This window comes from Schistocerca serialis, chromosome 8 (genome assembly GCF_023864345.2).
Source record: "Schistocerca serialis cubense isolate TAMUIC-IGC-003099 chromosome 8, iqSchSeri2.2, whole genome shotgun sequence".
In the NCBI taxonomy this organism is placed as follows: domain Eukaryota; kingdom Metazoa; phylum Arthropoda; class Insecta; order Orthoptera; family Acrididae; genus Schistocerca; species Schistocerca serialis.
In genome coordinates this window covers 388270098-388297430 of record NC_064645.1, presented here as the reverse complement: position 1 = coordinate 388297430, position 27333 = coordinate 388270098, and the positions used below count along the sequence as shown (strand labels likewise).

Sequence of the window (27333 nt, the reverse complement as noted above, 5' to 3'; positions counted from 1 at the left end):
ATGTTGTTCTTCTGAAGTAGAAACACACACACATTCACACAAGTACAGCTGTCACACACGTTATGCCCATCTGCGACTCAATGCCTCCTAGATGTGGTTATTAGCAGTCTATTCTTTTCACTATACATGGTTACTGACACAATACACAGCGGAGAACAAAAGACAACAAAGAAAGGAAAAATCATCAAAGTACTCCAAACAAAAAATTGTGTGTTGAAAAACAGGCAATGTGTACAACTTTGTTTTCAAGTTGCATACAAAAAAATTACATTTAAACTAGCTATATGTTTCAAATGTGCAGATACTGTGTTGCTGGGTAAACAGAAGTAACATTAATTAGGTATGTAAAGCAGCAGTACAGTCCATAGTAAGTCATTGCTGCCATTCTTGCAAGCTTCTGTGGTAGCAAAAATTCTCAATATTTGTGATACTTGTTTCGTTTTTGTATGTGTTTACTGATTAGCGTATCTGCGGAATTTCGCATGTTAAAAGGACCTAATATTGTACTAACAAAGTTAGTTGCTTTGGAGAAATTTGTACCCTTTGTAATACAATATCCTATTAAACTTTTAATTGTCTTATTAATTCATTTGGCACATGTTCCACATGATAATAATTACAAAATATATTTAACACCTCAAGAAATATGCTCATAATACATGTACTATGGATTTCTGGACTGGTGTCACTGACTTGGAAAAGAGCTTACTGGGCTGGTACATCATGGTCTAACAGTGCTACGTCTCATCCTTGTTGTTTTAGCTGAAGCTGCAGCAAACATTTTCAGAACTATTGTGTTCTTTCAATGATCAGTTAACATTTAACAGAATTATATGTGCACTCCATTTTTATCACTCTATGGTCACAGACACTCACAGAAATTAGAAGCTCTCCTCACACACATGCAATCACACCTACATTTAAATTGTTTTTTAATTTATGTAAATTACGAAACCAGGTGTTATGTATTGTTTGTGACTCCTATTTCCTATTGATATTACTTTAGGCTTTATAAGCCTCTACACCTCTCTGTGTAGTAATATGTTGTGATGAATATGGAGGACTCATTAAATTGGTTGACATGGCTACTTACAGTAGAGAAGTGTTGTCAATGTATCGGGAGAAGGGAAATACATATAGAAAACACATTAATAAATTTGATTTAAAACAAAACATACTTTAAACATCTGAGATTGTATGAATGAGGGAAAAGAACATTCCAAAATATGCAACAGTATCAAACAACAATTGACCTTTGAAGAAACACCAGGCTTTAGAAGATCTTTGGTGTGGTTCCAGTTGAAATAAGAGAATGAGATGCAGACTTATTGGACAATATTCTACCAACCTGTTTAGCCACTTATCTACATAATATTCTTTACAGATGTAAGTTTTCTCATCTTGTTTTCTGATAAATGTAATGTATTCTGTGAGAAGGATGGCTTAAATTATTCCATATCCAAATATATAAAAAATAGAAAGAAACATGCCACATGGGAAAAATATATTAAAAAAAGATGCTGTGACTTACCAAATGAGAAAGTGCTGGTATAGACACAATAAAAAACACACAAACACACACAGAAACAAACACAAACATACACACATAATTCAAGCTTTCGCAACCCATGGTTGCTTCATCAGGAAAGAGGGAAGGAGAGGGAAAGACGAAAGGATGTGGGTTTTAAGGGAGAGGGTAAGGAGTCATTCCAATCCTGGGAGCAGAAAGACTTACTTTAAGGGGTACAAGGGACAGGTATACACTCGCACACACACACATATCCATCCGCACATATACAGACACAAGCAGACGTATGTAAAGGCAAAGAGTTTGGACAGAGATGTCAGTCGAGGTGGGAGTACAGTACCCAAACATCCCGGCCGCCCCACTGTAGCTGGTTACCAAGCCCCCACAGAACGTATCTCTGCCTACGTAGATCAACACCTTCAACACATTACATGCAGTCTCCCATCCTTCATCAAAGACACCAACCACTTTCTCGAACGCCTGGAATCCTTACCCAATCTGTTACCCACGGAAACCATCCTTGTAACCATTGATGCCACTTCCTTATACACAAATATCCTGCACGTCCAAGGCCTCGCTGCGATGGAGCACTTCCTTTCACGACGATCACCTGCCACCCTACCTAAAACCTCTTTCCTCATTACCTTAGCCAGCTTCATCCTAACTCACAACTTCTTCACTTTTGAAGGCCAGACATACCAACAATTAAAGGGAACAGCCATGGGTACCAGGATGGCCCCCTTGTACGTCAGCCTATTTATAGGTCGCTCAGAAGAAGCCTTCTTGGTTACCCAAAACTGCCAACCCAAAGTTTGGTACAGATATATTGATGACATCTTCATGATCTGGACTCACAGTGAAGAAGATCTCCAGAATTTCCTCTCCAACCTCAACTCCTTTGGTTCCATCAGATTCACCTGGTCCTACACCAAATCCCATGCCACTTTCCTCGACATTGACCTCCATCTGTCCAATGGCCAGCTTCACACATCCATCCACATCAAACCCACCAACAAGCAACAGTACCTCCATTATGACAGCTGCCACCCATTCCATATCAAATGGTCCCTTCCCTACAGCTTAGGTCTTCATGGCAAACGAATCTGCTCCAGTACTGAATCCCTGAAACATTACACCAACAACCTGAAAACAGCTTTCTCATCCCGTAACTACCCTCACAACCTGGTACAGAAGCAAATAACCAGAGCCACTTCCTCATCCCTTCAAACCCAGAACCTCCCACAGAAGAACCCCAAAAGTGCCCCACTTGTGACAGGATACTTTCCAGGACTGGATCAGACTCTGAATGTGGCTCTCCAGCAGGGATACGACTTCCTCAAATCCTGCCCTGAAATGAGATCCATCCTTCATGAAATCCTCCCCACTCCACCAAGAGTGTCTTTCCGCCGTCCACCTAACCTTCATAACCTCTTGGTTCATCCCTATGAAATCCCCAAACCACCTTCCTTACCCTCTGGCTCCTACCCTTGTAACTGCCCCCGGTGTAAAACCTGTCCCATGCACCCTCCCACCACCACCTACTCCAGTCCTGTAACCCGGAAGGTATACACGATCAAAGGCAGAGCCACGTGTGAAAGCACCCACATGATTTACCAACTGACCTGCCTACACTGTGAAGCCTTCTATGTGGGAATGACCAGCAACAAACTGTCCATTCGCATGAACAGATACAGGCAGACAGTGTTTGTTGGTAATGAGGATCACCCTGTGGCTAAACATACCTTGGTACACCGCCAGCACACCTTGGCACAGTATTACACCGTCCGGGTTATCTGGATACTTCCCACCGACACCAACCTATCAGAACTCCGGAGATGGGACCTTGCCCTTCAATATATCCTCTCTTCCCGTTACCCACAAGGCCTCAACCTCCGCTAATTTCAAGTTGCTGCCCCTCGTACATCACTTATCACTCAACATCTTTGCCTCTGTACTTCCGCCTCGACTGACATCTCTGCCCAAACTCTTTGCCTTTACATATGTCTGCTTGTGTCTGTATATGTGCGGATGGATGTGTGTGTGTGCGCGAGTGTATACCTGTCCCTTTTTCCCCCCAAGGTAAGTCTTTCCGCTCCTGGGATTGGAATGACTCCTTACCCTCTCCCTTAAAACCCACATCCTTTCGTCTTTCCCTCTCCTTCCCTCTTTCCTGATGAAGCAACCGTGGGTTGCAAAAGCTTGAAATTTGTGTGTGTGTTTGTGTGTTTTTTATTGTGTCTATCTATCAGCGCTTTCTGGTTTGGTAAGTCACAGCATTATGTGTGTGTGTGTGTGTGTGTGTGTGTGTGTGTGTGTGTGTGTGTGTGAGAGAGAGAGAGAGAGAGAGAGAGAGAGAGAGAGAGAGAGAGAGAGAGAGAGAGTGCGCTTTACTTCTTAACATTTTTCTTTACAAATTACCTTAGGGTTGTCAAATGCACCTTTCATAATCCTTTTCCAGTTTCGATCCATGGTGTTATACTTCTTGCTTTCAACAGGTAGCTGTCGATTTATATCTTCACTCGTAAATATTGGTTCCAGATACATCCATTCTCTGCAATTACAGAGCACACACAACATTAAAAACAGGGGGAAGGGCGGGGGGGGGGGGGGGGAGGGAGGGGGGGGGGATTAGAGCAAATCAATCCAGCCTAGGTGAATCATCAGATAAATATGAAAACGTTAGTAAGTAAACTCAGTGGACAAGATATTAATCACATCCTTAAGACTGCATATGTATGATGTACCAGGTTGTCATGTGTTTCCTCCACCATCGACATATGCCATTGCGATGAAGGGGTGTATATGTGTATGGCATGGGGGGTGGGGGAGGGGGCTGAATGGGTTGGTGACTGGTGACTGCGTGCATGCACCTCTCAGTTGTAGAGAACCAATGCAATAAGACATGTCCACATAGAAAGAGACAGAATGGGAGAAAGGAGTTATCATATACAGACATCCTATCGATCACACTGTGAATGTAGTTGCTCAATTTGTTGCTGTATCAATGTGGGCTGTCACACTCACAGCCATGTAACACAGTATAAGAACAGCAGTCTTAAAAAGACCCTAACAGACAGAGACCAAAAGCTAGTATCGCCTATTTTGTAGAGGGCAAACAATCTGCCCTTAAAAAGTGCAACAAACAATTTGTGTGTTAATATAGTGAATTATGTGGTCCCATCATTTAAGAGTAGGAGATACTGAGTCGCAGATAGGCACAACAAAAAGACTCTCACCAGTAAAGATTTCGGCCATTAAGGCCTTCGTCAACAATAGACATGCACACACATGACTGCAGTCTCAGGCAACTGTGAGTTGGGCTTGTGTGTGTGTGGTGCGTGTATGTCTGTGTGTGTGTGTGTGTGTGTGTGTGTGTGTGTGTGTGTGTGTGTGTGGGTGTGGGTGGGTGGGTGTGGGTGCGCTCGTGCGTGTGTATGTAGTGCATATCTATTGTTGACGAAGGTCTTAATGGCCAAAAGCTTTAATTGTGTGAGTCTTTTTGTTGTGCCTATCTGCATCTCAGAATCTCTGCTATACGGTGAGTAGCAACTTTCCTTCTCATAATATTTGTACAATGTAAATGGATAGATCAAAAATCTACTCACCAAGCAGCAACAGGAGAACACACACACAAAAAGGTTTAACTTTTACAAGCTTTTGGCGCCAGTGGCTCCTTCTTCTGACAGGTAGTTGAAGGGGAAGGAAGGGGAAGTGAAGAAAAAGGACTGGAGAGGTTTAGGGAAAGGGGTACAGTTCACAAGTCACCCAGAATCCTGGGTCAGGGGAAACTTACCATCCAGTAACTCTCCCCTGAGCTAAGATTCTTGGTGGCTTTTCTGAACTGTTTCACTAAACCTCTCCAATCCTTTTCCTTCACCCCTCTTCCTTCCCCTGGAAATCTTATGCCAGTCAAAGGAGCCACTGACTCCAAAACCTTGTAAAAGTTAAACATTTTTGTTTGTATTTTCTCCTGCCGCCACCTGGTGAGTAGATTTTTTTATCTATCCATTTACACTGTATTGTCAATAATTATTTTCGTTGTTATACATATGTAATACAGGATACACGAAAGTCGTGGAAATAAACATTCAAATGTGATGTTGACACAAGCATAAGAGAGCATTAACAAATGTGGATCAGCAGAGGCATTTGTGCCTAATTTGCAGAAGTTGGGTAACAATGGGGAAAGCTGCAAATAACATAAGATAAAGAGATTTATGTGTATTTGCTGAAGGAGCTAGTATGCTACTATGCTTAAAAGCATGTTTGTGTTTCAAATATTGAACAACAGAAAATCCAGGATGGAATGTAACAATATTAGAGAAGGAAAGTTGTCACTCACCATATAGCAGACATGCTGAGTCGCAATAGACACAACAAAAATATTCACACAATTATAGCTTTCGGCCATTAAAGCCTTTGTCAACAATAGACACACACACACACACACACACACACACACACACACACACACACACACACACACACAAACGCAACTCGCTCAACAACTGCAGTCTCAGACACTGCTGAGTTGCGTTAGACTGTGTGGCTTTAGTTGTCTGAAACTGCAGTTGTAAGCGAATTGCACGTTTGCGTGTGTGTGTGTGTCTATTTTTGACAAAGGCATTAGTGGCGAAAGCTATAACTGTGTGAATCTTTTTGTTGTGCCTATCGAGACTCAGCATGTCCACTATATGGTGAGTGGCAACTTTCCTTCTCTAATACTGTTTCAAATATTGAACGACTAATCTAGTCTTTGTCTAGAATGTTACACAAATCTGTACCATGTGGCAGGGGACTGCATTATAATCAATGGAGGATGAGGTGTTATGTAATTGTCAAATGTGATTCATTCATCTCATAACATACAGATGCCAATCATTTGATTAGTGTACAGGAGAGAAGCCAAAATATGGTTAATACAACTTCACTGATATAAAATTGTCATTAACAAGATAGAGCAGTATTTAAACACTAATAAAACTTTTGTATGAAACAGCATCTTTACATATTTACATAACAAGAACTGAAAAACTACATCCAGCTCAAATATTCAGTTCATCCTTCATCAAATCTTCACCTGATTAGTAGCATTGCTGAAGTAGAGTATCATGTCACTTTCTTTCAGTGAACCTAATTTGTTGTAAATTTTCATTCCCATATATTGGGGAATCTGAGCACTTAAGTTTAAATGATGAGCAGATAGCATAAGATTATCTTTTTTTTTGTATTGTGTGATCCAAACAGTTTTCCTTGTGTAATTCTAAACTGCCAAGCAAAAAATTGTTAATAAGATAATATTTTTAAATAACAGGCAACATTATTTCCTTGGATGCACAACACATGTTTCTGATGATTTTTTCTGTAATTTCAGTAACAACACGTTAACAGTCTAATGAGTCTCTCTTGCAGGTGCTTCATGCAAACCATACACACAAATAAGAAGTACCAAATAGTAATTAAACATTCATACTTGTGCCACATACATTCTGTGCTTACTGAAGTTACATCAATGTTTCTTAAAATTCCACATATATTAACAATACGTTACCTGAATGTGTTTGTTATTTTACTATCACAATTGTAACACTTAAATTATAAGACACAAGGGAATGTTAAGGTAACAATATAGGTATTATCATACACCTCTCTCACAGGCAATTTAGGAAGAGAATAATTATAAATAAAGAATGCTGCCACACAAGGAGTTGGTGTATTTCTGGAAAATTATCTAGCCATGTACAGTACTATTTTTTTAAATATCTATAAAAATTAGTAGTCTCCTGTCACAAGTAACTGCATACATTGAATGACAAGAGATGTATACCTATTTTTCAATTACAGCTTAGTATGTTTTGTATACTTTTCTCATGGATCACAGCAACCTGGTTTGCTGAGAGTTTTGTACTAGCAGAATTCATACCCTATATTCAGTTGGTTACATTGTATGATTGAGTTTCTACATCTTTTAGGGGTGGTTAGCATATCCACCTGCTTACCTCATCTTAGTTGAATGCAGTGTAGAGAAGGTAAAAGGTATGGCTCCAAGGCCAGAGCTTCCTTACGAGTTTAGTTTGTTAACTAGGTGGTGGTTACTGCTTGTGTTTGTACTCTCTCCATAGGCTGACAATAGTAGGTTATAAAAATCAAATTCCAGGGCCAGTGGTGACCATTCTGTAAGACTGGCAAATACCTTAATCCTTCAGGCCATCAGTGAAGTACCTCCCAGAAATGGAGCCTCAGGGTGTGGAATGGAATACGCATCTGTCTTTGGGCTCTACTTTCTTTCTTTCTTTGGCTCTAACATTCCTAGTCTTTCTTTTCCTTTTCTTTCTTCTCCACCAGGAGTATACCACGTCTATCCTTCCTCTTTCCATAATCAGTAGTTTACATTGTGGAAGTCTTCTCTTATCCACATGTTAGAATCTGTTTTCACAGGATTCCACAGATGTAGCCCATGCACCAGTGACTTCCAGATGATGTTACAGCAATATTCAATCCATAACAGGAACTAATGATTACTTCATGTTCAAAGAGTATGATTAAGTGATGAATAGTCATCCTGTTTAAATAACGAACTGATAATCACGCTAGAGGTGAATTGGTTTACAAGTACCTGCTGTGGCTAGGCTCCACATACAGGGAAACAAAGATAATATAAAAATAGTGTAAGATCACACAATTTACGACTATAACTTACCTCATGAAGTTAAATTCATACCAAAGGACTAGTTACTTTGTAACAAAGTTTGTGTAAACTTGATCAAAGTACTTCGGGACCAGGTGGTTTGCAGAGATTAGTTGATACTTATTCATTGTGGATAGTCCATGTTAGCACTACGTCATAATTAAAAATGTTTTAAAATGGACTAATATGAAATATTACTTCATACAAACAACATAAGTTAACAGTTTTTAACTTCCGATGTTTTAACTAATTTTAATTTGCGAAAGCAAATGTGTATTCAGAACTACCAGTGTTATACAATGGTGTATGTTTTATAGTTGCTATGACATCCTTCATCTTAGTAAGGAGATATGAAGTGTAACTTATCATTTGAGTGAAGTGTTGTGTTGCTCAATATCTAATGAACTGACAAAAGATATTCATCATAGTGAAAGTGTTTCTTTTTTAAAAAAAATTATTATCAGTTTGATAGTCTAGAATAGTATACTAACTTAAAATGTATGACTGTCTGTGGATGTTAAGTTTTAAGGTTTCCAGCACATATACAATTGCACTGGAGTAGCAGTGCTCAATAAGAAGAAATAACCATGGTTAATCTCTCCCTGAAATTACCAGGTATTTGGATGAAGATCATGTTATAACAAGCCCCTGAGAAATTAGTGGTGAGCTGCAGAAGGGGAGATTAATCACATCACAATAATGACTTTTCATTCCTCAGCTGTAATTTAACCACAGTTTTTTTAAGTATTTTAAAATTTTTAATTTAAGAAGCTCAATAAAATTCCATTCCAATGTTAGGTTAAGAAAACACAGAATTCCCCGATATTTTGCAAAATTCCTGATTTTTCCAAGTAAAATGTAATTCCCTGAGAATTCCTAGTTTTCCAGAAGAACTGCCATCCTGCATTTGACGTTATTTAGCTCCTGGTCCAACTTCATTAACATATCTTCAAACATAAAGGATCTGCAATTTATTGTTATTCAAGTTGCGTTTATGCAGACTATGTTATTGATTACTTGTCCAAACATTATGTAGCAAGATGTGGGCGCAGAAGTAGCCTGGCACGCCCTTTAGTTCAAAGCTATTTACTAGTTCCCTCAATCCACTAATACCAATATTTACTTCCATGGGTCAGATTATCGATTTCCAAGTTCTTGCATGTGACAGTATGACCTATGCCAATTCTGCCCACAAAACACGAACCTTCTAGAACCTAAAGACTTTTGCAAGACATGTCAACAGTGCTATGACCTAGAATAGCCATTTTCAGAACTGTTTCAGTCCAGGCCCAAACTGTTTATCTCTGAGCACAGGATCAATATGCGAGTCATCAAAAATGGCTGCAAATGTTCGAATTCCAATTCAGTTTTACAGAGATTATTATGCAGCACTGGCCACTTACTTAGCTTGCATTTATTGCAAATCTCTGCTCCAACACAAAGTCCCAGTAACTGAAAAAAGAGCAGGTGACTCCTGTACTGAGAAAGGCAAAAGAACAGACCCACAAAATTACAGAGCAGTATCCTTAACTTTGGTCCACTGCAGAATTATTGAACATATATTGAGTTCAAATATAATAAACTTCCCTGAGACATAGAAGTTTTTGTCCACATATTAGCTCAGATATAGAAAGCTTCACTTGGGCAAAACTCAGCTTGACCTTTTCTCACATCATATCTTACAAAACACAGATGGAGGGCAACAGGCATATTCCACATTCCTAGATTTTGGGAGAACAATCAACACGGTGCTCCCACTGCAGACCACTGAAAAAGTTTGGGAGCTTACAGACTTTTTCCCCAGATATATGAGAGCCTCAAACACTTTTTAAGTAATAGCATCCAGTACGTTGTCTACAGTGAGTGTTTATCAGAGATAAGGGTGTCATCAGGGGTGCCCCAGGGAAATGTGATAGGACTGCTCTTATTATCTATATGTATAAATAATCTGATGGAGAGGGTGAGAAGCAATTTACAGCTGTTTGCTGATGATGCTGTGATGTACCAAAAGCTGTCATCATTGAGTGACTGCAGGAGGATACAGGGTGACTTAGACAGAATTTCTAGCTGGTGTGATGAATGGCACCTTGTACTGAATGTAGAAAAATGTAAGGTAATGTGGATGAGTTAGAAAAACAATCCTGTAATGTTCAACCACAGCATTAGTAGTGAGCCGCTTGACACAGTCAGCTTAATTAAATATCTGGGCGTAACGCTGCAGAGTGATATGAAATGGAATGAGCACATCAGGTAGGTAGTAGGCAAGACAAATGCTGGGCATTGCTTTATTGGGAGAATTTTGGGAAAGTCTAACTCATCTATAAAGGAGACAGCACGTAGAACGCAATTACGGCCCGTTCTTGAGTACTGCTCGAATTTTTGGAATCTCCACCATGTCAGATTTAAAGGAAGACATTAAAGTAGTTCAGAGGAATGCTGCTAGACTTTTTTACTGGTATATTTTATCAACATGTAAGTATTATGGATATGCTTCGTGAACGCAAATGGGAAATGCTGGTGGGAAGAAGACTCTTTCCATGATGCATTACTACAGAAATTTGAGGCTGAGGCCAGAAATTTGAGGCTGAGGCCAATTGCAGATCAGTTCTACTGCCACCAAGGTACATTTCATGTAAGGACCATGAAGATAAGAATAGAGAAATCAGGGCTCTTACAGAGGCTTATGGATAAGGCATTTTTCCCTCACTCTAATGCAGGTGGAAGAGAAAAGAAAATGATTAGTAGTGGTACACATAGGTTTGCCATATCTAGATGGGACCTCATCAAAACACTGAGATAGAGGTGCAGAAATGAAGTAAATCATTTATTTAATATAACTAGTTTTATTTTGAACACAATTACATGCAACTTGCTGTGCCAGAAGTAGTTGGTACACCATATTTTTCCGAAGATTTCACACCTTTCAGTAAGTCTTTTTTCCCTTTTATACACTACTGGCCATTAAAATTACTACACCAAGAAGAAATGCAGATGATAAACGGGTATTCATTGGACAAATATATTATACTAGAACTGACACGTGATCACATTTTCACACAATTTGGGTGTATAGATCCTGAGAAATCAGTACCTAGAACAACCACCTCTGGCCATAATAACGGCCTTGATATGCCTGGGCATTGAGTCAAACAGAGTTTGGATGGTGTGTGCAGGTACAGCTGCCCATGCAGCTTCAACACGATACCACAGTTCATCAAGAGTAGTGACTGGCATATTGTGACGAGCCAGTTGCTCGGTCACCATTGACCAGATGTTTTCAATTGGTGAGAGATCTGGAGAATGTGCTGGCCAGGGCAGCAGTTGAACATTTTCTGTATCCAGAAAGGCCCGTACAGGACCTGCAACATGTGGTCATTCATTATCCTGCTGAAATGTAGGGTTTCGCAGGGATCGAATGAAGGGTAGAGTTACAGGTCGTAACACATCTGAAATGTAACATCCACTGTTCAAAGTGCCGTCAATGTGAACAAGAGGTGACCGAGATGTGTAACCAATGGCACCCCATACCATCACGCCGGGTGATACGCCAGTACGGGGATGACGAATACACACTACCAATGTGCGTTCACTGCAATGTCGCCAAACACGGATGCGACCATCATGATGCTTAAAAACAGAACCTGGATGCATCCGAAAAAATGATTTTTGCCATTTGTGCACCCAGGTTCATTGCTGAGTACACTGTCGCAGGCGCTCGTGTCTGTGATGCAACGTCAAGGGTAACCGCAGCCATGTCTCCGAGCTGATAGTCCATGCTGCTGCAAACGTCGTCGAACTGTTCATGCAGGTGGTTGTTGTCTTGCAAACGTCCTCATCTGTTGACTCAGGGATCGAGACATGGCTCCACGATCCGTTACAGCCATGTGCATAAGATGCCTGTCATCTTGACTGCTAGTGATACGAGACCGTTGGGATCCAGCACGGCATTCCGTATTACCCTCCTGAACCCACCGATTCCATATTCTGCTAACAGTCATTTGATCTCGACCAATGCCCCGCAATCGTGATAGGCTACAATCCGACCTTTATCAAAGTCAGAAACGTGATGGTACACATTTCTCCTCCTTACACAAGGCATCACAACAACGTTTCACCAGGCAACGCCAGTCAACTGCTGTTTGTGTATGAGAAATCGGTTGGAAACTTATCTCATGTCAGCATGTTTTAGGTGTCGCCACCAGTGCCAACCTTGTGTGAATGCTCTGAAAAGCTAATCATTTGCATATCACAGCATCTTCTTCCTTTCGGTTAAATTTCGTGTCTGTAGCACATCATCTTCGTGGCGTAGCATTTTTAATGGTCAGTAGTGTATATTTATAAAACTTCAGTCAAGACAGCTTGTAGTTAAACTAGAACAGTAAAATTAATTCCACAGTCCCTGGCAGCAGTCAATTTTTTTCATCAGTCCACTGGGGTGACATCAGTGAAAATACTCTTTCCACAGTGGTGTTGCGTGCAGGGTTAGAAAACAAACACTCGCATAATTTTAGCAGTTGGCATTTGCTTCAGGCTTTTTGGTTTCTTTAAGAAAGTAAATCCTCCTGTCTTCCATGGAGAATGTAACAATATTATGAGAAGGAAAGTTGCTACTCACCATATAGCAGAGATGCTGAGTCACTGATAGGCACAACAAGAAGACTTTCACAATTAAAACTTTCGGCCCTTGGCCTTTGTCAACACGCACACACACGGATGCACAAGCAAACGCAAACGCATCTCGTACACACGACTGTAGTCTCAGGCAACTGAAACCACGCTGCGAGCAGCAGTACCAGTGCATGATGGGAGTGGCGACTGGGTTGGGCTAAGGAGGGGGCCAGGGCAGAGAGGGAGAGGGATAGTATGATGGGGGTGGCAGACACTGTAGTGGTACAGGTTAGATGGAGGATAGGGATGATGTGGGGAGGGAGGGGGGAGGGAGTAGCGGAAAAGGAGAGAAATAAAAATACTGCATATGGTGGTGGAATGATGGCTGTGTAGTGCTCGAATGGGAACAGGGAAGGGGCTGGATATGTGAATACAGTGACTAACAAAGGTTGAGGCCAGGAGAGCTACAGAAACATAGGACGTATTGCAGGGAAAGTTCCCACCTGCGCAATTCAGAAAAGATGGTGTTGATCGGAAGGATCATATGGCACAGGCTGTGAAGCAGTCATTGAAATTAAGGATATCATGTTTGGCAGTGTGTTCAGCATCAGGGTGGTCCACTTGTTTCGTGGCTACAGTTTGTCGGTGGCCATTCATGCAGACAGACAGCTTGTTGGTTGTCATGCCTACACAGAATGCAGCACAGTGGTTGCAACTTAGCTTGTAGATCACATGACTGGTTTCACAGGTAGCCACACCTTTGATGGGATAAGTGATGTTAGTGACCGGACTGGAGTAGGTGGTGGTGAGAGGATGTATGGGACAGGTCTTGCATCTAGATCTATTACTAGGCTATGAGCCATGAGGTAAGGGATTGGGAGCAGGGGTTGTGTAAGGATGGACAAGTACATTGTGTAGGTTCGGTGAATGGCAGAATACCACTGTGGGAGGGGTGGAAGGATAGTGGTCAGGACATTTCTCATTGCATGGGATGATGAGAGGTAATTGAAACCCTGGCAAAGAATGTAATTCAGTCACTCCCGTCCTGGGTGGCACTGAGTTACAAGGGGTATACTCCTCTGTGGCCAGACGATGGGACTTTGGGAGGTGGTGGGAGACTGGAAAGATAAGGGACAGGAGATTTGTTTCTGTACAAGGTTGGGAGGATAATTATGACTCAGCATCTCTGCTGTATGGTGAGTAGCAACGTTCCTTCTCATAATATTGTTACATTTCTTCCATGGAGTGTTTACACTTCCAAACATTACTCACACTTTTTGTTTGTATTATGTTTAGAAAGAATTGTCTCATCAGATTGCTATTCAAATGGGAACTGCCCTATTACTTGGTGCTGCTTAAATAGTTCCAGCCCCATACTACTGGAGAAGTCTGGTATTTTCTCAGATTATAGCACTAGATCTACAGGGTGATTCACTAACTATTGCCACCAAGAATAAAAATTATGACAGGAGCTGAAAAATTTGTGGGACAAAAGTTGCGTGGGACAATGGGGCCCATAATATGATGGTTTTTTGTTGCTAGGTGGGGTCGCTTCAGAGATATGAAGGCCAATTTCATTTTTCTAAATGGGATGCTATAGTTTGGTACTCATTTTCCAATAGCGGTTATCAAGATGAATCCATTGATGTGTAACAGTAAGGTCTTTCAGCGTCAACAAAACTCACAAAGGTGGCATGACGTCCATTTACAGAAGGTGTTCGAAGTGATGACCATTGGTATCAATGCAGTGCTGCAATCTTCTTATCATGGACTGAGTGATATTTCTTATCACACTGGCATTTATTGAAACACATGCTCTGAAAATTCTCTCTCGCATATCTTTAAGTGTAGTTGGAACATCTTTATAAACAATGTCTTTTACAAATCTCCACAAGAAAAAATCCAGAGACGTCAAGTCTGGCAAACGAGCCGGCCACAACACATCTCCTCCATATCCAATACAACGATTTGAGAATTGTCTCTGCAACTCATTTCTATCCATCAGAGAAAAATGTGCCGGACACCCATTGTGTTGATACCACAGTTTGTTCCTTGTTCCTAAAGGTATTTCTTCCAATAATAGGCCTAATGTTTCCTGCAGGAATGTGGTGTACTTTTTACCGTTAAGATTTCCTTCAATGAAATAGGGGTCTATAATTCTGTCCTCCAGAATCTCACACCAAACATTGATCGAGCACTGTTTTTGGTGTGCAACTTGCCGCAGCCAACATGGATTTTCAATTGCCCAATAATGCATGTTATGCAAATTAACATTTCCTTGGTTTGTGAATGTAGCTTCATCAGTAAATACAATCAAATTAATAAATGTGTCATCCCTCTGAATCTGAAATCCCTACCAGTTAATTCTTAGAGGAGACTGGTATGGTAAGGATGATATTTATGGCGGTGCAGACCATGAACAACACTACTCTGTCCCATGCCCCATTCCCTTGTGATTTGACGCGAACAAACACAAGGATCTCAAACCACAGTGGCAAGAGTACCAATTTCCATTTCCTCGTTAGTAACTTTCCTTTGCCAGATATGTTTCCAATGTGTTAAAGATCCCGTTGTTCTCAATTTATCGTGGACATACTTAAATGTACGACACGTATAGGGTGAGTACGCCGAGGATATCTTTCAGCGTTTAAGTCTCCAGTTCTCACTGTATTTCATTGGCATTCTCTGTAAATAAGAAGCATATCAACTTGCTCTTCGAAGGAATACATCAGTCACATTGTTTGATTTGATGATACTAGTCTTACTGTTTCTATTAGTGTTGTATTGAGAAACTGTCAAATGGTGTTTACATGTGAATGGCAAGTAAGGAATACCACTCAATCCATGATAAGAAGATTGCAGCACTGCATTGATACCAACAGTCATCACTTCGAACACCTTCTGTAAATGGACATTCATACTGCCTTTTTGACTTTCATTGACCTTACTGTTACACATCATTGGATTCGTCTTGATAGCCGCTATCAGAAAATAAGTACCAAACTATAGCAGCCCATTTAAAAATCAAAGTTGGCCTTCATATCTCTGATGCGACCCCACCTAGCAACAAAAAATCAACATCACATTATGCCCCCCCCCCCCCTTCCCATGAAACATTTGTCCCACAGACTTTGCAGCTACTATCACACTTTCAAAGTTATTCTAGGTGGCAATAATTAGTGACTCACTGTGTAGAAGGTGGTTGCAACATTGATACAGTATAAGCAACAAGCAACACCATCTGTGGGACAACGTTGTCAACATAAACTTGTTGACACAGATAAAACTAACTGAGGCTGCATTTACATGTTGCACTAACAGATGACATTACTTCTTACTTGAGCCAAGTTTATAACAGTACTTCGCACAATCAGGACAAAATTGCAGCTTCTCGGGATGTCAGGATAAGAAGGTCCGGTGACGGCCCCCATATATGTGAACAGATGGCAACTCTAGGTACACAGTACCCTCCACCATGCGCTGTATGATGGCTTGTGGAGTATGTATGTGTCACACAGTCTGTCTATTTGATTGGTGAGACCTGATACACGCTCGATCATCACAAAGTGAGCTATTAATATGGTTACCTTATGTGTACTAACACCAGCAGTATCTGTGTGTCAGTTTTCTCTTTTACTTACTTCTGACATTCTACCCATTCATCTAACACATCTTGAGTCAGATGCAGTTTTTCCTCCCAATCAGTAATCTCTTCTTCAAATGCTGGTCTGTAAGGACTGTATGAAACCTGCTGGGTCAAAGCAATATGATCATCAAGCATCTGAGTTATTTCATCCGCAATCTTCATTATGTAAGTGCCTAAAAGAGAAATAACCTACATAAAATTATCAACAATATAACACAGACATTATAGGTGAGTAAATCCATTGTTACATACCTGTGGCTTTGTAGGGTGTTACTTCCATATCTATGTGGGCCCAGTCTCCCTTCATTTTATTCAATGTTAATTCAATGGCATATTCCTTTGCAGCTGTCTCTGATATCTGTGTCATTACTTCCACATGGTCAGCAAGCCCCAAATCGAGACATTGATTGAATGTGAGGTTGGGAGTATATTCAAGCTCAATACCTATTTAAACATTTGAAACACAATACGTTAAAAGTAAAGAATAAAAGTTTCATTGTTGGAGATTTATTTTATTGAATGAACTTAACTTTTAGTACAGTATTATCAGTTATCTTTTTACTAATATATGACATTTAAAAACTTTGTGTTTATTACTTGAAACGACTAAGAAAAAAGTCTGCTACTTCTGTGTCATTTCAGAGACTATAGAACAGTAAATACGGTACAATTTTTTTTTTTTTAATAAGATTCTTGGTCACTCCTGAGGGGTCGTGTCAACTAAGACAGAAAGAGGAGATGATATAAAGTAGATCTACTTCGCTGTCGTTACAAGTGAAGTATTCCTATGAATCTGTCTCTGAAGTGGTTGCTAGTGTCATTTTATGCAGCTCACCACATTTTAGTGGGAGTACTTGCGTAAATATTCTTTTTTGACAAACTTTGATATCTGTGAGTGTAGAACCATCTTCTGTTGATTTGGTCGCACATGATACATATACCGTAACTATTTGCATATGTATGTGCATTTTAATAACATTGTCTTTTTCAATTCACTGTCCACTGATGATGTGTACTTCAGTAATTATCACACACATTTACATTATTATCTATTTCTACAATTTCCATAGTTGTCTACATAACAACAGCAAAAGCAACTGTTATTTTCTTTTCAGAAAGAGACATGCTACACAAGGTACTGCCTTGAAGTCAACTGTAGACAAAACAAAAATTTTAGTGTTAAGAATTTCATTGAAACCTTGTTATTTGAAGTAAAGAGAAAAAGGCTCTTATTTCATAATTAATAGCAGATGTTGTGGAGGTGCACCTACGGCTACCACCACAACCACCCATTTTGTTAGCAATTACGCTGGCCGAGTAGTTTGGTCACACGATGCAAGCATGGGCTCTCTCTCTTCTGCATCAGCCATGCTCAGGTAAGGTTCTCCTTGCTGACTAGGGCCATTTCATGGTTTTCCTATAAAGACTTTCCTCTGTTATTGGACTTGGACTGGACTGTTGCTATTTTGTTAATGTTCTGTGACTGTATAATTCTGGTGCTCCATCACTGGAATTGCATTTATTATGTATTTAGTTGTAATAAAAATTGTAGATACTACACTTTTTGGTGACGAGGCTGTTTCATACCTGCATGCGTTCCGTTAAGTGCGAGCACAATCACTGGTCCAGTTATTACAACAGGAGTGACAGCTTGAACAGCAACAGCAGCAGTACTTAAAACTAGATTCATGAATTGGTTATGACTGCACAGGGTGCCATTGCCTTTCTGCAACTGTCAATGTCTCACCCACGTGTGCCCCCACCATTTCCACTGTTCCACAATATAAAGGAATTATGCGACTCATATGTGCAGCATTTGCAGCAGCATTTCAGTTTGCAGACCCAATTTGGCAAAAATCCTTTTTCTTCTCTTGATGGAGCCCAGAATGTTTCACTTACTTTGGAAACTTGCCCCATTAATGTCCACAGAGGTGTTGTCATTTTCTCAAATTTGAGAATTGCTTGGCATCCCATATGGAGTTTCACCAGGAACAATAGAAACCAGACAAGTCCTGTCAGGTGCGGGTAGCGATCTCCAGGGTTTAAGTCAGAAGTGCAGATTTTTTTGTGCTCACTGTAAACAGTCCCATGCGAACTATCTGACATTTGATGTTATCACCCATTCTATGTCATGAGACATCATATCAGAAGATCCCACAATCGAGGATGTGCTGGCTGTCACTCAGCCATTTCAAGTGCCACATGCTATGACTGAACAGTTTGAGGACACAATGAACATAGTAACGGTGCATTCAGTTCCACAGCAACAGTGTCTTTCAGTGATGTCTTCACTGTGTTCTTCATGTTTGCACCATTTGCCATTGGGTTGTGGCCCTTTCAGATACTGTTTCCCTTCATACCCTGATTGTGCATTCCCACAGTTGCTGCCCACATGGCTGTCTGACTTTGCTGCCCCCATGACTGTCCCTTGGACACAGTTGTAGAGTATGTGAAGTTTCACAGGTTTACATAAGGGCAGGAACATTTGTTCCATTTCCAGCTCAATACCAGGACACCTGTGTCTCTCATGAAATTTTGCTTTGATCACCCTTCTCTTTTCTTCACCAATCATGGTTAGGTTGGTTGCAACAATCACTCCAATTCCTGTTTGAGGCCAGTTCACAATTGACAATGTCTATCAGCATGTCAAGAGCGTGATCACATTTATGGTCATCAAAAGGGCAACATTGAAAAACCTATTTGGTCTTGACACATCCACAGTTTTTGGTTTTCAAATTTAGGATGCTGTGCATCTCATTTTTGACTCCATCCGATTTCAGACACTGTATGCACTCTTCCATGAGTTACAGTCTCTGTTTTCATCTACACTGGGTGCTGCACAAGATTATGAGGCTCATGTCGTCCTTAAATCAATGACTGTTCCGGAATATCGTAATGTTTGGCCTATTCCTGTCAAGAGCAAACTGGACAGGTTGTATGGCCATGGGCATCATTGAACCCATTCATCCAGTCAGTAGACTACGCATATGGCTGATATACAAAAGCCTCCAGGGGCACTTACTTTATGCTTGGATTTTAAGTCCACCATTAACACCCAATCAATGGTCGAATGGTACATTATTTCCTGCCAAAAATAAATACAAGTGAAGCTGGCTGGTGGTGAGTGTTTTCTGAAAATTGATCAGACATAGGCATACATACACCTTTAGTTGGGCTCCACCTATCAACAGTTTATGTTTATTAACAATCCCTTTGCGTTATACCATTATAGGCACCTGCCATTCAACGTCACAAGTGCTCCTGTCATTTTCCAGTGGGTTTTAGGAAAGTTAATCCAAGGTGCTCGATGATGTTCAAACTATCTTGATGACATTCTCATCATGTGTTCCTTAATAACATCAAAAATTCAAGATGAGTATATTTTTTACTTCAACATTATACATTTCTATGTCTGCTGATACTGACAGAAATGCCCAGAACCTAATATTGCATTCAATTACTTATATGTGTGTTTAATGGACTGAGGGCACGGGGTTGTTAGAGCATTCTTCTACTGACACCTACAGTGTCAGCTTCCCAGAGGAGGGGAGAGATGGAGCAGTACGCCGATTTATGCCACCACCACAACCAAAGAACTCATGTTCAATGCTGTGTCAAGAGAATGAAACGAGGGCACCTGCTTTGCTCACTCACAGCATCGCCATTGCTGAATGGTCCTGGCCGCATGCTGCCAGCAAGGCGTTGCTCTCTCTTGCCTCAACTGTGCTGAGTGAAGTTTATAATTGCTAACTTTCAAATTCTGTTCACCAAACAGCAAAAAGTGGCCCTTAAGTGCAGTCTGCTGAAACAGAAGTTTTTTTCATACAGGAATCAAATACTTCAGTCACCTTTTTTCAAAGGATGGCTTCAAACCTAAAGAGAACACCATGTAACAGCCACTGACAACATGTCTGAACCATGGTACCTTTTGGAACGTCCATCATTTATGGGCAAAAGCAGTTAGTCAAAATTTCTCCCCAGTGTGGCAGATATTATTCACATGTTCAAAAAGCTGCAGAAAAAGGCATTTCTTTCATTTCATCTTTGGACTGTGACAGAGCTTTCGTGCATATAAAATCATTGCTAAGGTCATCACAATGTATTGGTACCTTTACACCAACCAAACAGCTCATGCTTGCAACAGAGGCTTCCCAACACAGGATTTGGGTGGTTTTGGCTCACAGAAACAGTGACGGCTCTGAAAAGCCTATCGTGTGTCCCTCCAACAATTAACAGCAACTGAATGCAATTACTCTCATTTAGAAAAGGAAGGTTTATTCATTGTGTATTCTGTCCCAAAATTCTATGTTTTCCTCTATGGCAACAAATTCCATATCATCCCAGACCATAAACCACTTGTGGTGCTTTTCTGTTCCGATTTGCAGCTTCCTGACAGGAATGCACAACTGCTTCAGTATTGAGATTTGTTTTTGAGTATCACTATGAGATTCATTACAGATCTATGTTACAGCATGTTAATGCAGAAACACTGTTGTGCCAGCAGATGGGATCCAACCTGGCTGTCAATAGCACCTAAGTCATCTGTTTTCAGACTGACATTAACTTGGAGCACAGAGTAGATAGACTTCGAGTCGTGGTCCATTGCTTAGCACAGGCCACTCGGCATAATAATGGGCTCTGGCAGGGAGGTCCATTTTGTGTGGCATGGTTGGCCCAAGAGACTGCATTCATAGTAGTCTGTCTGTTTCCTACTCAGACATTGGCTTGCACACTCCTCCTTAGCACCTATATGGACAATCCTCACGACATCATCCCTCCAATCCTGTGGACTTGCTTCCTTGCTCTCCGAGACCATGGCCACTGGGATATAACCTGTATGAAGGCCCTTGCACAGGATTTTGTGTACTGGCCTGGCACTGGTTCAGCAATTGGGAAGACTGTCTGCGAATGCTAATACTTTGCAGGGCAGCAGGCAGCACCACTACAAACTTTCTCTCCATTGCCCATACCCAATCAGCCATGGGAATCGACTTAGCAGGTCCGTTATATAATTCTATGTTTTTGGAGGGGGTTACCACATGATCAAATTATCTACATCATGTGCACGCTCTCTGCCATGACACAAGCTACTATGCAGGCTCTCTCCTAAGTTTTCATGACTGAAGGGTTACCTCAGACGATCTTCTCCAATAATGGCCCACAGTACACTTCAGCATTATTTCATTATTTCTGCACCCACAATAGTATCACTCACCTTATGTTATATATATTGTTTCATAAGCAGTCATACGGGAAGTCAGTATAGTGCTTGCTGGACAAATGTGTTGCCTCTTAATTCTCAGCACCTACAAGAGCACACCATTGAATGGCAGAAGCCTGTCACCAGAACCACCTGCACCATCAGTGAGGGTCTGACACACCATGACTGTAGATGCCAGAATGGAGTTCTCCTGCAGGAGTTGCTTTACTCCATGTGCTGGGCACCATGGGGATACTACTGCTTGATGTGCTGTTGGGTGATGTCACAATGTGACTGCTGGCCTCACCGAGCCATCAGCTAGTGTTTGATAGCAGCTGCCTGCACATTGCTCTCCCACAGGAACACCCAGTGTCCCCTCTCCAGACATTGCCTCAGGTGTCCCTCTCTGCTGAAAGCATAGTTTCCACACCACTGTCATGTGCAAGGTTGTTTCTGCAGCCAGTTCACCATCATCCAGCTCACTTCCGGCCATGTGCCCCACCAGGGTGGAGACAGCTGACATCCAGCCATATACTGGCAACTCCTCTTCGGATGCCAGCAAGCCAATGGAACAAACCCTGTCACCAGGCAGCAGCCTCCACACATCAGCTGCTGCTGCCAGGTCACCTGGGCGAAGCTCGTGCCTTCTTCTGCCATGCTAGCCCATTTCCCACAGCAGTCTCAGCTAGGTGGCCCCTTTCCTGGAGACAAATCTGTACATTTGTAATGCCTACTCAGTAGTAGATAACAATACACTGGTGTCAAATGAAATTCTGAATACCATGCTTATTCTAATATTTCTTTGAAATTTGCATACTTTTATGATTCAAAAGGGAGCTTCTGGGATTATTATGCAGTTTGGTCATCTTTATTTGATATTTAATTTCATTTATCATTTCATATTTTCTGCCCTTTCTCGTGTGTGTGTGAGTGTGTGGAGGTGGGGGGAGGGGGGGGGTAGATCCATTTTCTGGCATTTTCGCTTTATCTCTGCAAAGATTAATTATCCTATGAAATCAGTTTTGCATTTTTGCCATTAACCAGCAGATAATGATGCTTTTGCCAGTACACAAGTAATTAAAAATCTGTTATAGAAATTATATTCAAGATTACAAAATTACTTATTCTCTACAAAATGTTTGTGTTCCAAATAACAAAATTACTTATTCTCTACAAAATATTTGTGTTCCAAATAACATTTCTATATAAAGGTTATCACAAGCTTGTTACAATGTTATCTAACAAATTCTTTGTACTGTCAGAATGTATCATCTTTGTTGACTGTGAATAATGTGTCTTAAATAAGTCTGTGTCAGGTGGAGGAAGAGTTTGGATGTTGGAAGTAAGTCTGGGTCAGGCCACCATGTTTAACTATGAAATATGTGTTAGTTGAAATTCGACAATGAGCAAATATTTTACATTCAAGAGTTGTTTTGCAATTGATTAGGGTGGGGTGTGGGGAACTGATGTTAAAAAAATATTTATTTCAAAAGTCCGCAATTTTATCCAGTTACACTTTTATGTAAGTCAACAAAATCTCATAACTGCCCAAGTTCATTTCAGGAATTCATTACGAAGAATCATTGTTAACATACCATATCAAGACCAGGACCCCAGAAGAATTGTATCCCAAATTTTTGTTAACAAGACTACGAGCTGAGCCACTAACATCAAGAATCCAAGACAAGTACATTTTTTACTTGTTTTTTATTGCAAGAAACGACATAGGCACTGCCTACATACAACTCTGGTTCTCAAAGTGTAATACTATACATTTATATGTCTGCTGATGCTCACAGAACTGTCAGAAACTTATTTTGCATTCAATTAATTATCTTTGTGTTTATTGGACTGACACTGTGGGGTTGTTAGAGCATTCTTCTACTGACACCTGCAGTGCCAGCTTCCCAGAGGAGGGGAGAGATGGAGTGCTACACCCACTTATGCCACCACCACAGCCAAAGAATTCGTATTCAATGCTGCTGGCAAGAAAATCAAATGAGGACATCTGCTTTGCTCACTGACAGCATCACCATTGCTGGACATTCCTGGCTGCATGCTGCCAGCATGGCCTTGCCCTCTCTTGCCTCAGCTGTGCTCAGTGAAGTGTCTAATTGCTGACTAGGACTCTACCACGGTTTTGCTATACTGGATTTTGATTATCATCAGACTCAACCTGGACTGTTAATTTTTCTGTTAATGTTCTCACATGCCTGTGTAATTCTGGTGCTCTGTTATTGCCATTGTATTTCTTGGGAAATGGCCATGGTCTAGGGAGCAGCCAAAATGAAAAACAAAAAAAAAAAAAACAAAAAAAAACAAAAAATAGCCACCACAGTAGCTCAGCATGTTCGGTAAGTGGGTTAGCTGCCTTCTGTAATTAAAAAAAAAAACTGAGTTAATGGACCTAGGATGAACTTCAACAGATGTCATGGGGTGTCCGACCCGAACAAATGTGAAGAAGGAAAATCAACAAAACAAAAAACAGTGGGGAAGGGGGGGGGGGGGGGGTAGCACCTTTGATAAGTAATCAAAATGTTCTCGGTTCTAAACCCACCACTGCTTAAATTTTGATTAAGAATCAGCATTGATGGCCAAAGACTTCCAGCGTAAGGAGTCACCTTCATTCTGTCAATGGCCTTGTCAAAGAGGGCAGAGGAGCAACAGAGGTTCACAGCACTCTCTTGTCCTTGGGGTGGGAAACTGCCCATAAAGCTGGAAGAATCACCAATGATCAAAGCCATGAGGATGCCAAAGGCAATGGAAACCACTGCATTAAAGACACATAATGCATATCCACAGGACATGTGGCCTGTAATTGAAAAAGTGTCATGATGATCTCTCCATTGGCAAAAGATTCTGGAATGGCCCCCAATTGGATCTCTGGGTGGAGACCGCCAAGGGGCAGGTGACCATGAGAAAAAGATTGAATAACCAACAAAAGGGTAACATTCTACAAGCCAGGACATGGAATGTCAGAAGGTTGAATGAGGTAGGGAAGTTAGAAAATCTGAAAAGGTAAATGCACAGAATCAATCTAGATATAGTAGGGGTCAGTGAAGTGAAATGGAAAGAAGACAAGGATTTCTGGTCAGGTGAGTATACAGTAGTATCAACAGCAGCAGAAAATGGTATAACAGGAGTAGGATTCGTTATGAATAGAAAGGTGGGGCAGGAGTGTGTTACCGTGAACAGTTCACCAACAGGGTTGTTCATATCAGAATATACAGCAAACCAACACTGGCAATGATAGTTCAGGTATACATGCTGACGTTGCAAGCTGAAGATGAAGAGATAGAGACAGTATATGCGCCTATTCAAAGGGTTATACAGCATGCAAAGGTACATGAAAATCTGGTAGTCATGGAGGACTGGAATGCAGTTGTAAGTTGTAGAGGAAGGCGTAGAAAAAAAGGTTATAGGAGAGTACAGGCTTGAGACAAGGAATGAGAGGGGAGAAAGACTAATTGAGTTTGGTAATAAAATTCAGCTAGTAATAGAGAATACTCTGTTCAAGAATCACAAAAGGAGTAGGTATACTTGTAAAAGGCGGGGTGATACAGGAAGATTTCACTTAGATTACATCTTTGCTAGAAATATATTCTGAAATCAGATACTGGATTGTAAGGCATATCCACGAGCAGATACAGGCTCAGCTCATACTGTAGTTGTGATAAAGAGTAGGTTAAAGCTGAAGAGATTAGTCAGGAAGAATCATTGAGCAAAGAAGTGGGATACAGAAGTACTAAGGAATGGTGAGATATGCTTTAAGTTCTCTAAGGCAATAGATACAGCAATAAGAAATGGCTCAGTAGGCATTACAGTTGAAGAGGAATGGACATCTCCAAAAAGGGCAGTCAGAGAAGCTGGAAAGAAAAACATAGGTACAAAGAAGGTAATTGTGAAGAAACCTTTGGTAACAGGAGAAATACTTCAGCTGATCAATGAAAGAAGCAAGTACATAAATGCTCAGGGAAATTCAGGAATACAGAAACACAAGTCACTGAGAAATGAAATAAATAGGAAGTGCAGGGAAGCTAAGAAGAAATGGCTCCATGAAAAATTTGAAGAAATCGAAAAAGAAATGATTGTCACAATGACTGACTCAGCAAACACGAAATTCAAAACAACCTTCGGTGAAATTAAAAGCAAGGGTGGTAACATTAAAAGTGCAATGGGAATTCCACTGTTAAATGCAGAGGAGCGGACAGGTGGAAAGAGTACATTGAAGGCATCTATGACGGGAAGATTTGTCTGATCTAATAAAAGAAGAAACAGTAGTCAATTTAGAAGATATGGGGGATCTAATATTAGAATCAGAATTTAAGAGCTTTGGAGGTCTTAAAATGAAATAAGGCAGAAGGCATAGATAACATTCCAGCAGAATTTCTAAAAGGATTATGGGAAGTGGCAACAAAATGACTATTCATGTTGTTATGTATTCTGTATGAGTCTGGCAACATACCATCTGACTTTTGGAAAAATTTCATCAATATAGTGGTGGTTGCTGGGATGTTTAAGGGGGACTAAACAGCGAAGGTCATCAGTCCCCCATTCCAAAATCAGGCGAGCCGAAAATCTATGGAGCAGGTAAAAACCAAAGGGGGAGGAGACGTCCCCCCAGGCGCTAAAAGAACACAAATGCAGCAACAAACACTACAGACAAGAACAGGACAGAGGAACACCAGACAGAAAGAAACAGAAGAAAGGAGGATGGCCGGAGACTGGTTGACTGACCACGAGAAAAAAAAAAGGGAAAGAGTCAACCATCTGACGGCACACCAGAACAGCAACAGACACAAGGACAAAAGACACAGAAAGGGAAAGGCGCAGGACCTCCATAAATCGAACCATAAAAAGGACTACTACGGATAAAATGTAAAACATTGTCAGCCATGGAGGCATCGTCGGATAAAACCAAAGCCAAAGTGCCCGGGAGATTAAAAGATTGCCGGAGTGTGCGCAGTCGAGGACACTCCAGCAAAATTTCATCAATATAATTCCAAAGAATGCAAGAGCTGACAAATGCAAGAATTATCACCCAATTAGCTTAACAGCTATTAGCTGCTGTTGATGATGATGATGTTGATGTGGTCTTCAGTCCAGAGACTGGTTTGATGCAGCTCTCCATGCTACTCTATCCTGTGCAAGCTGCTTCATCTTCCAGTAACTACTGCAACCTAAAGCCTTCTGAATCTTAGTGTATTCATCTCTTGGTCTCCCTCTACGAGTTTTATCCTCCACACTGCCCTCCAATACTAAATTGGTGATCCCTTGATGTCTCAGAACATGTCCTACCATGATCTACCCATCTAATCTTCAGCATTCTTATGTAGCACCACATATCAAAAAATTCTATTTTTTCTTCTTGTCCAAACTATTTATCATCCATGTTTTACTTCCATACATGGCTACACTCCATACAAATACTTTCAGAAACGACTTCCTGACATTTAAATCTATACTCGATGTTAACAAATTTCTCTTCTTCAGAAACGCTTTCCTTCCCATTGCCAGTCTACATTTTATATCCTCTCTACTTCGACCATCATCAGTTATTTTGCTCCCCAAATAGCAAAACTCCTTTACTACTTTAAGTGTCTCATTTCCTAATCTAATTCCCTCAGCATAACCCAACTTAATTCGACTACATTCCATTATCC

The 27333-nt window shown here is 40.8% G+C and overlaps 1 protein-coding gene across 1 annotated transcript in view; it reads right to left on the bottom strand.

Moving 5' to 3' along the window:
- Window positions 1-27333, bottom strand: part of LOC126417029 (dynein axonemal heavy chain 1-like) — a gene marked incomplete at its 3' end in the record, with an annotated part of 951942 nt that overhangs the window by 688589 nt on the left and 236020 nt on the right. Inside the window, exons 16-18 of the mRNA XM_050084920.1 lie at window positions 16723-16914; window positions 16466-16643; window positions 3947-4079 (exon numbers count right to left, since the gene is read on the bottom strand). Of these exons, the coding sequence (XP_049940877.1) occupies window positions 3947-4079; window positions 16466-16643; window positions 16723-16914 (503 nt within the window). The remainder of the gene's footprint in view (window positions 1-3946; window positions 4080-16465; window positions 16644-16722; window positions 16915-27333) is intronic.